We start from the raw sequence: 13,200 nt of genomic DNA on the forward strand, positions 1-13,200 counted from the left end.
AAGACACAGATAACCAATATTAGAAATGAAATGAGATGTCACTACAAACCCTGCAAACATCAAAAAGATACTGTGAACACTGCATACAACTCTCTCTCTATAAACTTGACACCTTAGATGAAATAAACTGCTTTCCCAAACACACAACTTGCCCTCTTTTAAATAAAATTGAACAGCCCTATAACAGTGAAAGGAATTGAATTCATAATTTATTATGTTTTTCTTTTTGGCTGCACCCACAGCATGTGAAAGTTTCGAGCCAGGGATTAAACCTGCACCACAGCAGCGACTCAAGCTGCTGCAGTGGCAATGCCAGATCCTTAACCCATTGCACCACAAGGAAACTCCTTGAATTCATACTCTTGCAATAAAGAAACTTCCAGGCCCTGAGGGTTTCACTGGAGAACCCTACCAAACATCTAATGAAGAAGTAACACAAATTATGCGCTGTCTATCTGGAAAATAGAAGGGAATATTTCCCGCCTGATTTTATGAGACCGGTAAACCCTTACACCAAAATCAGAGAAAGACTGGCTTGTACTGGATGTTTTGGTTAGTGTAACAAATAAGAAAAGAAAGAAAAGTCATATAGATCAGAAAGGAAGAAGTAAAATATCCCTATTTTCAAATGACAGGATTGTATATGTAGAAAATGCCAAAGACTCTATAAAAAATCTCCTAGAAAAAGTGACTTCAGTAAGGTCATAGGATACAAATGTCCGAAAGCCAACTGTATTTCTGTAGACCAGCTGAACACGTGATACCAAAATTAAAACTGTAACACCATTTACAATTGCTCAAGACAGAAAGTCATATTCAGCAACTCATGTTGCTCCTGCGGCACAACCCAAGATGATACACCGATGGCAGATACACACATGGAGAGATGTGCAGCATCGTTAACCCCCGGGGAAAGGCAACTTAAACCGCCGTGGGGTACCACCTAGCAGAAGAGCTAAAATAGAAAACGTTGGCTGAAAAACCGCATCACTCCTACCCTGCTGGGGGGGGGGGCAGGTGGTACAAAATGATAGAGACATTTGGAAAAGAGTTTGCCAGTTTCTTCAAGCACTCATTGTGCAACCATACGACCCAGCAATTGCGGTCTTGGGTGTTAATCCCAGAGAAACTGAAGTTTATACCTGCGCAAATACAGTTAATGTCTGTAGCCGCTTTATTCATGAAAAGGCCCAACCGCCATCAACCTAGACGCCCTTCAGCAAGCGAAGGGTTAGACCAGCTACTGCTCATCGGAGACGGCAGGGCCACGGAAGGATCTGCCTGGATTCCCGAACGGCTGGTTGCCCTGAGTGAGCGGAGCCAATCCGCAAAGTCACACACCGCAGCGTTCTTGACATGACAACGCTGGGAGGTGGAGGGCAGACCCGTGGCCGCCGGGGTTCAGGAGGGTGTGGGACGGAGGTGGGTGGACCGTGGGGTGACGGGGAGGCCTGGGCGTGGCTGTGGCGGCGTCAGGGTCCATGCTGTGACCCTGAGCTACACTTTGGGAAGAGGCTGCTGTCGGGGGCTCGGGAGAGGGGTACCGGGGTCTCTGGGTTACTTCTTGTAACTGCGCCCGAACCTGCAGTTCGTGTAGGTAAAACCTTTATCTTAAAAAAGGGCCAAATGAATTTGGGAAGCAGTGCAGACTTGACCCCTCTTGGCCAAGTTCACTCTAAAATCTCGAAGTCCCGTGATAGCAACGTGTTTGACTTTGCTTATCCGATGCCCCCGCTTCGCCAGCGGCTGGGTCAGCATTCACCTGATGGAGGCCGTCCTCCTCAGGCCCCGCCTCTGCTGCCTGGCCCGCCAGCCTCGCCCAGGCCACCTAAGCCCATCTTGACTTGGCAGGATCTCCAGGTGACTCCAGCCTGGGACCACAGGGAGCGCTGGCTCAGAACATGCTGAGAAACGCCTTAGAAGGTGCTCCAGCCCGCAGCACACGGGGCCACTGTCCCATCTGAGCCCTGACGAGTTAAAGAAAAGGCAGGAAGGGGCTGAGGTGTCAGCCCACGGTGACCCGGACTCACCGAGTCACCTGCTCAGTGGCAAGGTCTCATTCCCACCTCCCCAGCGGCTGCAGAGGGTCCCCGTCTCCCACACCCACTGGCAGAATCTCCCTGCCCTCTGGACCCTCTTCTCCCACCCGGAGGTGATGGGCTGGCCGGTCGGCTGGCTTTGTCTGCTTGGGGCGTTCTTCACTCCCTTCCCTTCCTCCCTCTTTACGCTGTAGCCACACTGTCACTTCCTTGTCATTCTTTTCCATACCTGTGCTTTTCCATGCATGTCATGCTTTTCCATACCTACTGGGTACTAGAACAAGACGGACAAGGCCATGCCCAGGTGTGCCCCAGGTGTACCTCAGGTGTGTCCCAGTTGTGCCTCAGGTGTGTCCCGGGTAGGTCCCAGGTGAGTGTCAGCTTGTCCCAGGTGAGTCCCAGGTGCATCCCAGGTGTGCCCCACATGTCCCTCAGGTGTGCCCCAGGTGTGTCCCAGGTAGGCCCCAAGTGAGTCCCAGGTTTGCCCCAGCTGTGCCCCCGGGTGTGTTCCAGGTATGTCCGAGGTGGGTCCCAGATGAGTCCCAGGTGTGTCCCTGGCCTCTTCATTCCCCTCTCACCCCAGCCTCCCTCTGCGTGGGACCTCAGCCTGGGTGCAGCCCAGGGTCTCCTGCTTCCCTGTCTTTTTCACCCAAACGCTTCTCTGGGCACTTCTGCTTCTGCCGCAAGGGGTGGCAAGAGGGGAGGGGGCTGCCGTGAGGCTGATCCTGCAGCAGGTGCTGGGGTTACCTTAGGTTGTCAGCGCCATCACTGTGACATAGTTGCTCTCAGGGTCAGGTCGGGACAAATGCAGGTCCTCACATCCTGACCAGTCCCCTGGCCAGTGGTCTCACCTGTAGACACCCCCGGAAGCCTATTCCTAAATGGTTTTTCTCTCACTTGCTCTTTTTCTAAAGGCAAAAGTGAGGCATAGTGGGGAAAACCACCAGCCGTCTTCATAAACTGAGGTTTCTCCTGGGACCCCTCCCTTGAGCTGGGGCTCCTGTCCCTGCGAGGAAATGGATGGATGGTCCAGCCCCTCTGCTTGGGCCTCAGGGCGGACAGGCTGCTCCGGGCTTCCATGTGTTGTGTCTGGGTCTGGGGTGTGTCCTTCCCCACGGGCAGGGCGGCCTGTCTAATCCCTCTGCGAGCGGCTTAGGGATTGTCTTTTTCTGGCACCTGCTTGCCGCTGTGCCTGCGCGTCCTCCACTGCCAGCTGGATTTAGCCTGAGCTGCGTCAGTGGGCTCCCCCGGGCTCTGGGCCTGCCCCGGCCCTCCTGTCCCGAGAGGGCAGGAACGGGCCAGAGGCCAAGGGCAGCCGGTCGGGCCGGCTCGGGGCGCGGGAGCCGGACGGGGAGGGAGGCCTGCGCTAGGATGGATTTCGGGTCGCTGGAGACGGTGGTGGCCAACTCTGCCTTCATCGCTGCCCGGGGCAGCTTCGACGGGAGTAGTGCCCTGTCCTCCCGGGACAGGAAGTACCTGGCCAAGCTCAGGCTGCCCCCGCTGTCCCAGTGCGAGGCCCTTCGGGACAGCCTGGACCTGGGCTTCGAGAGCGTGTGCTCTGAGCAGCCCATCGGCAAGCGGCTCTTCCAGCAGTTCCTGAGGGCCGATGGGCGGCACGTGCCGGCCCTGGAGCTCTGGAGGGACATTGAGGACTACGACACGGCCGATGACGACCTCCGACCACAGAAGGCCCAGGCCATCCGGGCCGACCACCTGGACCCCAGGGGCAAGCTCTTCTGCGGCTTCCTGGACGAGGGGACGGTGGCGCGGGCCAGGGAGGGGCCCTCGGGGCGTGAGGAGGGGCTCTTCCAGCCCCTCCTGCAGGCCACGCTGGCGCATCTGAGCCAGGCGCCCTTCCGGGAGTACCTGGACAGCCTGTACTTCCTGCGCTTCCTGCAGTGGAAGTGGCTGGAGGCCCAGCCTGTGGGTGAGGACTGGTTCCTGGACTTCAGGGTCCTGGGCAGAGGCGGCTTTGGGGAGGTGTCCGCCTGCCAGATGAAGGCCACTGGCAAGATGTATGCGTGCAAAAAGCTGAACAAGAAGCGGCTGAAGAAGAGGAAGGGGTACCAGGTGTGCTGCTGCAGCGTTCTGGGCACGGGCGGGGTCCGGGGCGCCCTGGGCTGGCTGACCCTGGGTGGGGCTCGGTTCCCTGGGCCCCATCATCGCGGGTCTGTACTGCGGCTGAGCACCTGGGCCGGAGCAGTGGGCACAGGCCATGCTTGGCTGCCCAGCCTGCAACTCAGCCGTCCAGCTGCCCTTAAGCACCAGCCTCGGCGGGGAAGGGACAGGCGGTGTGCGGCCTTCCTCCCTGCAGAGCGGCCTCCGCGTTGCTGGTGTGGCTGACGTGCCACGTCTCTTCGTCCTTCTCGGTTCGTCACCAGCATCACGAAAGCCACTGTCCGGAGGCTGTGGGGCTGGTTCTCTAGCTTCTTCACTCTGACTTTCTGGAACGTCCCCTGGCTTGTGCCAGGAAGAGCTGGGGCTGGTGCAGGAGCCTCCACGGGGCCGGGCGGGCGGCACTGTGCTTCCAGGCCCCGAGGGGGTGAGGCGGCTGCTCTGCTTCGTGCCCTCCACCGCGTCAGGCTCCATCCCCGCGGGGTCAGCCAGAGCTGCTTAATGTCCTGCACGGGCCTGGGTCCCGTTCCCGCGGCCGTTCAGAGCGGCCTGTGCTGGGGGCAGGTGGCGCCCCCGAGCACCCCAGGGCCCCTGCGTGGAGCATTTGCCCTCGCGGCCCCTCCCTGGCACTAAGCCTCCTCTGCCTGCCACGGGAGCCTCACTGAGATTTTACAGAGTGAGATGCACCGAGGGTCTCCCCACTCAGCGACGGGAAGGCCTCGGCAGCTCCCAGGTCCTGCAGAAGGACCCTCCCTGCAGCACACACTAAACACGTTAAACAGGCTTCCCGGGGTTTAAAGTGAATGCGGAGGGTGACCCGGTGTGAGGTGGCAGGGAGGGTGCTGGTCGTGGACCCTGGCTGGCCTCCGCCGTCCAGAGCCTGGGCGGGAGGAAGGGCTGGGACGTGGGTGGAAGAGCCGGCGGGACCCTCATGGCGTTTGCAGGCTGGGCGGCCGAGCCCCGGCTGCAGGGTCGGGACGCCCGAGTCCTCAGCCCGAGACGCCCCACTTGCCTGTGGAACCAGGCGTGGGGGGCATGTGTCTAAGTTACTAGCGTCTGCAACCCCCTTGGCATGGATTTCACTGTGACTCTTTCCGGTTTGTGCAAGTTCCCCGCCTAACTCTGGGCGCGTCCCCGCTTCCCAGGGTGCCATGGTGGAGAAGAAGGTTCTGGCGAAGGTGCACAGCAGGTTCGTCGTGTCTCTGGCCTACGCCTTCGAAACGAAGACCGACCTCTGTCTGGTGATGACCATCATGAATGGAGGGGACCTAAGGTGAAAGAGAGGCTTCCCTCCACACGGCGCCGGGCCTCGGCGCCGCTCTGCCAGCCCCCACTGACCGCCCTGCCCGCTGGGCTGCGCCGTCCGCCACCTGCGCCCTGCTCCAGGCAGTGTCACCCTGGTTAGCCGGCAGCACGGCTTGCTGTGCCATACACGCTACACTGAGTAGATGCCTGTGACACTGCCTGCGCCCATGTGACCCCACACCCCACCACAGGGCACCAGCTGCGCTCACCCAAAACGCCGCGTGACCCCGGGTGCCGCCGTCGGCTCGGGCGAGCAAGGCCGCCCCTCTCCTCTTTGGACTCCTGCTTCGCCTCCGCGCCGGCCAGTGGTGGTCTCGTTTAAAGACCTGATTTGTCAGGCTTGGCTGCTCTGTAAAGGGAAGGAGGCCCAAGGCCGGCCCGGGAGCCGCACGTCTGGCGGAAGCTGCCGGGCTAACGCTCCCACTTGGCGCCCCGGGCAGACCCCTCAGCCCGCCTTGGTCCCCCTCTACCCTGGCTCCTTTGGCCGGGGGCTCTGAAGTGATGGGAGGGGGTCGGGTAGGGGTGGGGGGATGGGGGGCTCAGCCATGTGCTCCTCAGGCTGGACCCCGAGGCCAGAAGGACACACAATGAGGGAATCGGAGGCCTCGCTGTTGCCCTGAGATTTTACTTTCCATCAAACCTGTGGGCCCACGGCCCGCGGTTGTGCCAGAGAAGCACAGGCTCCACGTGGTCTGCCCACAGGTACCACATCTACAATGTGGACGAGGAGAACCCCGGCTTCCAGGAGCCACGCGCCGTCTTCTACGCGGCCCAGATCATCAGCGGCCTGGAGCACCTGCATCAGCACAGCATCGTCTACCGCGACCTCAAGCCTGAGAACGTGCTCCTGGATGACGATGGTGAGGTGCCCTCCGTCGCGGCCTCCCCTCCGGGCTTTCCCTCTGGACCTCCCTACCCAGCCTCCCCTCCTGCCTCCCCTCACCCAGCTCACCTCTGTGGCCTGACCTGCCATGGGTGAGGGAGGGGCCGGCTTTGATAAACGTCCTTATACTTTTAAATGGCACCAAGACCCTTTTCAAGTTTGTTTCTCGTCACTCAGCTACTTGGGGACAGAATGGCATTGCCCCAAATGGAGATTCTTGGTGGGCTTGGGTGAAAGTTGGTGCGTGACCAGGTCTCGGGTTATAGGGACCTCCTGGGATGCGAACAGTGTGTGCGCTGCGAGTAAAGGGAGACTGTTTACGGCCAAGTGCTCACTCCGTGACTTTCTGCCTCCCGTGACGGGTCAGCCCAGGACTCTCACCAGGAAATGAGCCTCAAGGCTGAGGTTCCCAGCAGCCCTGAGAACCTGTGAGAACACGCCGCCCTCCCCACAGGCCGTTGCTGCAGAGCCTGGGGAAGGGGGTGAGGCGTCTGGGGGCCATGCCCCGGATTCCAGGTGGTGCTGGGACCCTGCTCTTCCTCCACAGGCCCCCTGGGTGCGTGTGCCTGGGCCTGCACACATGTATGCAGAGTTGGGCGTGGCTCTTGTGCCTGCAGGAGCCCCAGACACCTTGGTGCCGCGATGTGACCTTGGCCCGTGTTTGCTTCCCAGGCAACATCCGCATTTCTGACCTGGGGCTGGCCGTGGAGCTGAAGGACGGGCAGACCAAGACCAAGGGCTACGCAGGGACCCCCGGTGAGGGCCTGAGAGTGAGGGGGGTGGCGAGGGGGCCGGGGCAGGTGGCTCCGTGAGGGCTGGGGGCTGTAGGGAGGCTGCTCCTCGTCCCTCAGCCCTCAGAGTGAAGCCGGGGGACCGGCGGGGACAGATGTGCTGTGAACTGGCGCCCACCGCAGGGGTGACCCTGGCCCCAAAAGTCACTCCAGGTGTGACACGCGCCCCAGTGGTGGAGGCTCCATGGTGCCGGCTGTGGGCAGAGCCTGAGGGTCTGTGCTGCGTGGTGAGCAGAGCAGGGGCCATGGCTCGCCTCCCCCACAGGGGCTGGGCTATGACGCCTCCTGGGCCAGCAGAGCAGGGGGAGCTGGAGGGGGACCTGGCCCCACATGGTGGCCAAGGGTGGACGTGGGGCTGGAGGTTGAGGCCTTACAGGAGGAGTGGCTGCCTTGTGCCGAGCGTGTGTGTTGTCTGTGTGCACGGTGAATCTGTGTGTGTGTCCGTGTTCTCATGTGACTGTGCACGTGAGTCTGTGTGCGTGTGTGTATCTGCGTTCACATGTGACTGTACGTGTGTGTCTGTACGTGCGTGTCTGTGTTCACATGTGACTTGCGTGAGTCTGTGTGTGTGCACGTGTGCACAAGGAGTTCTGCTGCCCCCTCACTAGCCCCCCCAGGCAGAGTGCAGAGAAGAAGCCCGGGGGGCTCTCGCTGCGCCACAGGCCACGTGGTGACGGGCAGGACCACCGCGGCGCACACAGTGCAGGCGGCAGGTGTCCCCTCCCTCCGCGTCTGATGCCTGGGGCTCCTGCGGGATTTCTAGCAAACCAGCTTCTTCCTGCTTGTGGGGCTTTGGGGAGAAAGTGCTGCTTGGCCCTGGGGCCATTTGGATGTCGTTTTGTCCAGATCCTCCCAGTCCTGTGCTTCGGGCCCCTTTGGGGCTGTGCTTGTCCCCACAGTGGGTCTGGCTCACCTGTGGCTTTATTTAGGGAAAGGTCCTGTCGAATTTTCTGGATCCTGGCCAGATCCATGAGGTTCCTGTCCCGGGGTGAGTGTGTGAGCGGGAAGGCCCCTCGCCTGTTCCTGGGAGAATATCTTCCTTTACTGGGGACCCACCCCAGAGCAGGGTTGACCTCGGGCTGTTGCCACCCTGGCTGCACAAGGCCCTGCTGGCCACTAGGGGGCGCCCAGGCCTTGCAGTTCAGCTGCTCCCAACACTGACCTTGCGGGTTGGGGGGCGGGGGTGACAGCGCAGGGACTGAGCCTCCACCAGCCTCCGGTTAGGGTGTGAGCTAGAAGGTGGGGTGTCCAGCGGAGCCCTGGGGAGCCCGCTGTGCCCTTTCCTGGGCCCCCACTCCCTTCAGCCCAGGTCCCTTGGAGCCGATGCCGCTGCTGCTGCCAAGCTGGGACTGGCGGTGACAGGCGCTCAGCCAGCCCCAGGGTGGGGGCAGCGGAGACGGGTCCACCAGGAGGAGGAGCAGGTACCCAGGCCAAGGCAGGTCACTCCCTCATTGCTCACTCCTCCCTCCTTTCGCACAACAATTCACTGTCGCCGCGTAAGACCCCGGGGAGAAAAGACACGTCCTGTGGGACGGAGTGGGTGCAGCAGGCTGGAGGTGCCCTGGGCTATTTGGGGCAGGGACGCTCTGCAGTGGGCTGGTGCTCCTGTCCCGATCCGTGAGAAGGTGTGGTGGGTCAGCCCGGCTGTCTCCAAGTCTGAGCCGCGGCACAGTCGGTAACTCAGTCCCCGAAGGAAGCTGTGTTCGGGCCCAGGAAGTTCTTTGCAGTTTGACTCCTGCCACCTCACTGGGAGAATGTCCTGTGGTCACCTCAGCCTGGCCCGTGTTCCCAGCCACTCCCTCCTGGGAGCACATCCCGAACACAGTGAACAGAGGGCAGGGAGGGCTGGAGACAAGGGACAGAATCAGCCGTGCTTTGGGGGCGACATCGTCTAAAACCAGCAGAGCCCAGACCCGCCCAGGGGAGTGGCCCCGGCCCCAGAGGCTGGCCCGCCCACCCTTCCCTGGGTGGCCTTCCTTCTCTGGGCTGGCCTCTGAGGGGTGCTGAGGGAGGGAGCTTGTTCTCGGGGGTCCCCTTCACCCTGCGGAGCCCGGCACGAGGCCCCCACCCGCAGTGTCGCGCGCTTGGGCCACGGGGCGTCTGGACGGCCCTTCAGAATGTCTGTCCTTGGTGCCCTTTCGGCGGCAATCTGCGCGCCAGCCTCTGACCACACCCCGCCATCCTGCAGGTCTGGAGACACTGGCTCCGTATGCGTGGGCACCAAAGTGGGGGTGAGGCCCCCCAGTGGAGAGGCCCCCCCGGGGGCAGTCCTGCCCAAGGGGACAGTGTCTGGTTGTCATGGGGAGGGGGTGCGCTTCCTCGTGGGTGGGTGAGGTCCTGCCTGACACCCCCCAGGGCCCAGGCAGCCCTGCGTGTCCCGGAGCAAGGTGGCACGTGAGCGCCCGCGTGCGCTGGCCTCTGAGCCACACTGTGCTCCCGTCGCAGGGTTCATGGCCCCGGAGCTCCTGCGGGGGGAGGAGTACGGCTTCGCGGTGGATTACTTTGCCCTGGGGGTCACGCTGTATGAGATGATCGCGGCCAGAGGTCCCTTCCGAGCCCGCGGAGAGAAGGTAGGAGGTGGCCACCCGGTGCCCTGCAGCTGTCCTGGCACTAGCTCCACTGGTGGTGGGTCATAGAGCAGTGTCCCCAGCTGACCTGGTGACCCTCCTTGTTGGGGTCATAGAATAGGTGTCCCCCCAGGTGGCCCGGTGACCCTCCCTGCTGGGGAAGCACTAGGCTTATTGTGATACGTCCTTCAGAAGGCAGGGGACACGGTAACCTCACGTGATGGGCCACCAAGGGCATGGCAGGGGCAAAGGAGGCTGGATGCGCCACCCACCCCTTGGGCAGTGCTCAGCCCTGGGAAGATAGGGCGCTGCTCACCCCACTGGCCGCTTCTGTCAGCCTCTCCCCCTCCCTCCCTGCTCCAGCCCAGCAGCTTCCCTGGACGTTGGCAGAGGGGGGCAGTGGGCACCAGGAGTGACCGTGCTGGGGCCCTGCCTCCCCATCCCCTGGCCCCAGACAGCTACCCCGCATCTCCTGGTGCCGTGCTCCAGCCCCGCAGGACCACGGACAAGTGACATTCAGAGGCCTCGTCACTGTTGCAATTGCAGGAGCCACTGGCCGCTTCCCTGGGCCCAGTGCTGGCTTGGCCCAGAGCGGACGGCTGTTCACGGGGCAGACGCAAGGGGGTGAGGAGGCCTGGTGGGAACCTTCCCCACGGCCCTCGGCCTGTCTGAAAGTCATGGCCATCACTTTCTTCTGCCTGGACCCCGTGCCCCTGCCCAGCCCTCCTGCCTTTCCCAGGGACAGCTTGGGAGCAAACGGGGTCCCGGTCCCGAGAGCGAAGACCCCCTCTGTGACTCACGTGTAGAGTCACCTCATACCTGTACCTCTGCCTCGAACTCCAGTGACAAGTCTCTGCCTCTCGGCAGCTCACAGAGCAAAATAACACAAAACACCAGCCTCTGGCGGAGGTAGAAGCTCTGCCTCTGAGCCCTCGTCCCTGAACCCCTGCTTTCTGGGCAGAACTGAGCATAAGGAGCTGTTATGACCAAGCGGCCCTTCTGTGGGCATCCATCCCGGGCTCCCTCCATCCGAGGTCTGTCCGTTTTGTGGTCTGTCCAGTCCACGGTCCATTGCCAGGTCTCCACTCATGGTCCGTCCGTGGTTTCCTCCAGACGTGGTTCTTTGTATGTGGTCCCTTCATACGATGGGAGGGAGCCTCGGGTACACCCGTAACGTGCTTGGGCCTCGAACCTGTCGCCACGAATGAAAGAACCCAGCCCAGAAGAGTGACTGTGTGTGATTCCACTTCTGTGGCGTTTTAGGAAGTTCGGGAAGTTTTAGGAAGCTGTTTTAGGAAGCTGAGGAAATTTTAGGGCGTTTTGGGAAGGGCAAACCTGATGACGGGAGAGGAGAGCCTTGGGTCGAAGTGGGGCGGAGACTTTCCGGCGATGGTGGGAGCTCCCTGGCGACGGCGCCACTGGAAATGGGTTTCACGGGTTGTCAGCTATGCTCCAGGGAGTTGTTTTGAACTAGAGCGCCAGGGACCCCCACAGGTGTCTGCCCCTTGGCAGACAGACCTCTGCCAGCTCGGGCCTGGCAAGCTGGGGAGGGAATGGCTGTGGAGCGCAGGCTTTCACGCCCCGACTGGCCATCCTGAGCTCTCTGAACGCTCTCGCGGAGGGTGGCTGACCGCCGCGTCTGCGTGCAGGTGGAGAACAAGGAGCTGAAGCAGAGGGTCCTTGAGGAGGCAGTCACCTACTCTGACAAGTTCAGCCAGGCCAGCAAGGACTTCTGCGAGGCGCTGCTGCAGAAGGACCCCGAGCAGCGCCTGGGCTTCAGAGACGGCACCTGTGACGGCCTCCGTGCCAGCCCCCTCTTCAGGGACATGAACTGGCGGCAGCTGGAGGCCGGTACTGTCCCCGCACCTTGGGCGCGGGGGCTGGGGTCTGTCAGGTGACCCTCGCTGGCCACCCATCCCCTTGGCTGGAAGCTGAGCGTGAGGTCAGCAGGGTGGGTGGCCCGGGCTGTGTGCTCCCTGCAGTGTCCTCTGTCCCCACACTCCATTCCAACCTGCCCAGGATGGGCTCCCTGGGGGTGGGGGGCGCAGAGGCAACGAGCATTGACGGAGCGTGCGGATAACCCGCCGAGCCCCCTTTGAACTAAGATCTGAACCTGCGGTCAGGCGTTTCCTTTAAGGAGCCGCGGCCGCGTTCGGGTGGGAGTTCTCAGGCATCAGCTGGGGACACTCACTCACTCAGGCAGCGTTTGCTCTTAGGTCATGTGTAAGACAGCGTGTGAGTGCGTGTGTGCGCGTGTGTCTGTGAGAGAGGAGCGGGGACCCGCACGCCCCGGAGCCCACGGTCAGCAGGTGGGAGGCCCGCAGGAGCAGATACTTTCACGGGGAAGGGTCAGAATGGAGGCAGTCGCGGGGTGGGCAGGTGGGTGCCAGCGGGGGTGCCCTGAGCAGCCCAGGGCAGAGCGAGGGCAGGCAGCTCCCGGGGTCAGGAGCTGAGACCCTGGGAGCCTGAAGTTAGTCCTGAGGCCACTGCAAGAGTCCGGCTGGGCTGACCCTGCCCGGGGTGCATGTGAGGGGGGTCGGGGTGAGAGGTTCCAGGATTTTAGTACTGAGATCGAGGGGTGAACTCAGACCGGGAGGCCGGCACTTGGGGGGGGTTCTGCAGAGGTGGTGGGTGCAGGGGTGGAGGGGCTGCAGAGATACAGGCTCAGGGGTCGGGCGGTTGCAGAGATGGTGAGAGCAGTGGCGCGGGGGGAGACAGTGTGGCCGGGACTGTGCTGACCACCGTGGCAGGGCTCCCGGGGAGGACGCAGAGGGGGATGCAGCCTCACCCAGAGCCCCACGGGGGCATCGCTGTCTGCACCTCCACCAGGACCCTGAGGCAAAGGGCTGCCTCCTCCTGCTGGTCGTGTGACACCGAGGCTTCCTTCTTGTCGCAGGGATGCTGGCCCCCCCCTTCATCCCGGACTCCAGGACCGTGTATGCAAAGAACATCCAGGACGTGGGTGTCTTTTCCACCGTCAGAGGTGTGGTCTTTGACAAAGGAGACACAGAATTCTTCCAGGAGTTTGCCACCGGCACGTGCCCCATCCCCTGGCAGGAGGAGATGATCGAGACGGGCATTTTCGGGGACCTGAACGTGTGGCGACCCGACGGGCAGATGCCCGATGACATGAAGGGGGTCTCCGCGCCGGAGGCAGCGCCCTCGTCCAAGTCGGGGCTGTGCCTGGTCTCCTAGACCAGAGGAAAAGCGGCGCCACAGCCGCCTCCCGAGCCAGCCGAGCGCCTCCTGGTGGCCATCTGCGTGGCCATGGCTGTGACCGAGGCGCTCAGCACCGGCGGGGCAGTCCAGCCAGAGCGCACGCGCTGCGTCAGGAGCCCCGCACTGGCGAATTGCCCACTTCTTTTGCACCATTTACCCAAAAAAGGACGCGGCAGTGGTTCCCGGGTGGGATCCATAACCACACACTGTTGTCCATGGCTCTCGCGGGTGCGCAAGCTGGCAGCGGTTTGGGCAGGGGGCACGGAGGAAGGCTCGGTTGG

At 62.1% G+C, this 13,200-nt stretch overlaps 1 protein-coding gene across 1 annotated transcript; it reads left to right on the forward strand.

Moving 5' to 3' along the window:
* On the forward strand, positions 3,304 to 12,925 carry GRK1 (G protein-coupled receptor kinase 1). The gene is made up of 7 exons (XM_003357908.3): positions 3,304 to 4,109; positions 5,300 to 5,427; positions 6,162 to 6,319; positions 7,015 to 7,098; positions 9,579 to 9,703; positions 11,350 to 11,551; positions 12,597 to 12,925. The coding sequence occupies exons 1-7, from the start codon at positions 3,411 to 3,413 to the stop codon at positions 12,893 to 12,895; spliced, it is 1,695 nt and encodes a 564-aa protein (XP_003357956.1). The 5' UTR covers positions 3,304 to 3,410; the 3' UTR covers positions 12,896 to 12,925.

This window comes from Sus scrofa, chromosome 11 (genome assembly GCF_000003025.6).
Source record: "Sus scrofa isolate TJ Tabasco breed Duroc chromosome 11, Sscrofa11.1, whole genome shotgun sequence".
In the NCBI taxonomy this organism is placed as follows: domain Eukaryota; kingdom Metazoa; phylum Chordata; class Mammalia; order Artiodactyla; family Suidae; genus Sus; species Sus scrofa.

Excerpts from the sequence above, each read along its gene's own strand:
- GRK1 (XM_003357908.3), top strand. The coding sequence starts at position 3,411 with ATGGATTTCGGGTCGCTGGAGACGGTGGTGGCCAACTCTGCCTTCATC. Across the intron at positions 5,428-6,161 it reads ATGAATGGAGGGGACCTAAG|GTACCACATCTACAATGTGG; the intron begins GTGAAAGAGAGG and ends GTCTGCCCACAG. Across the intron at positions 9,704-11,349 it reads TCCGAGCCCGCGGAGAGAAG|GTGGAGAACAAGGAGCTGAA; the intron begins GTAGGAGGTGGC and ends GTCTGCGTGCAG.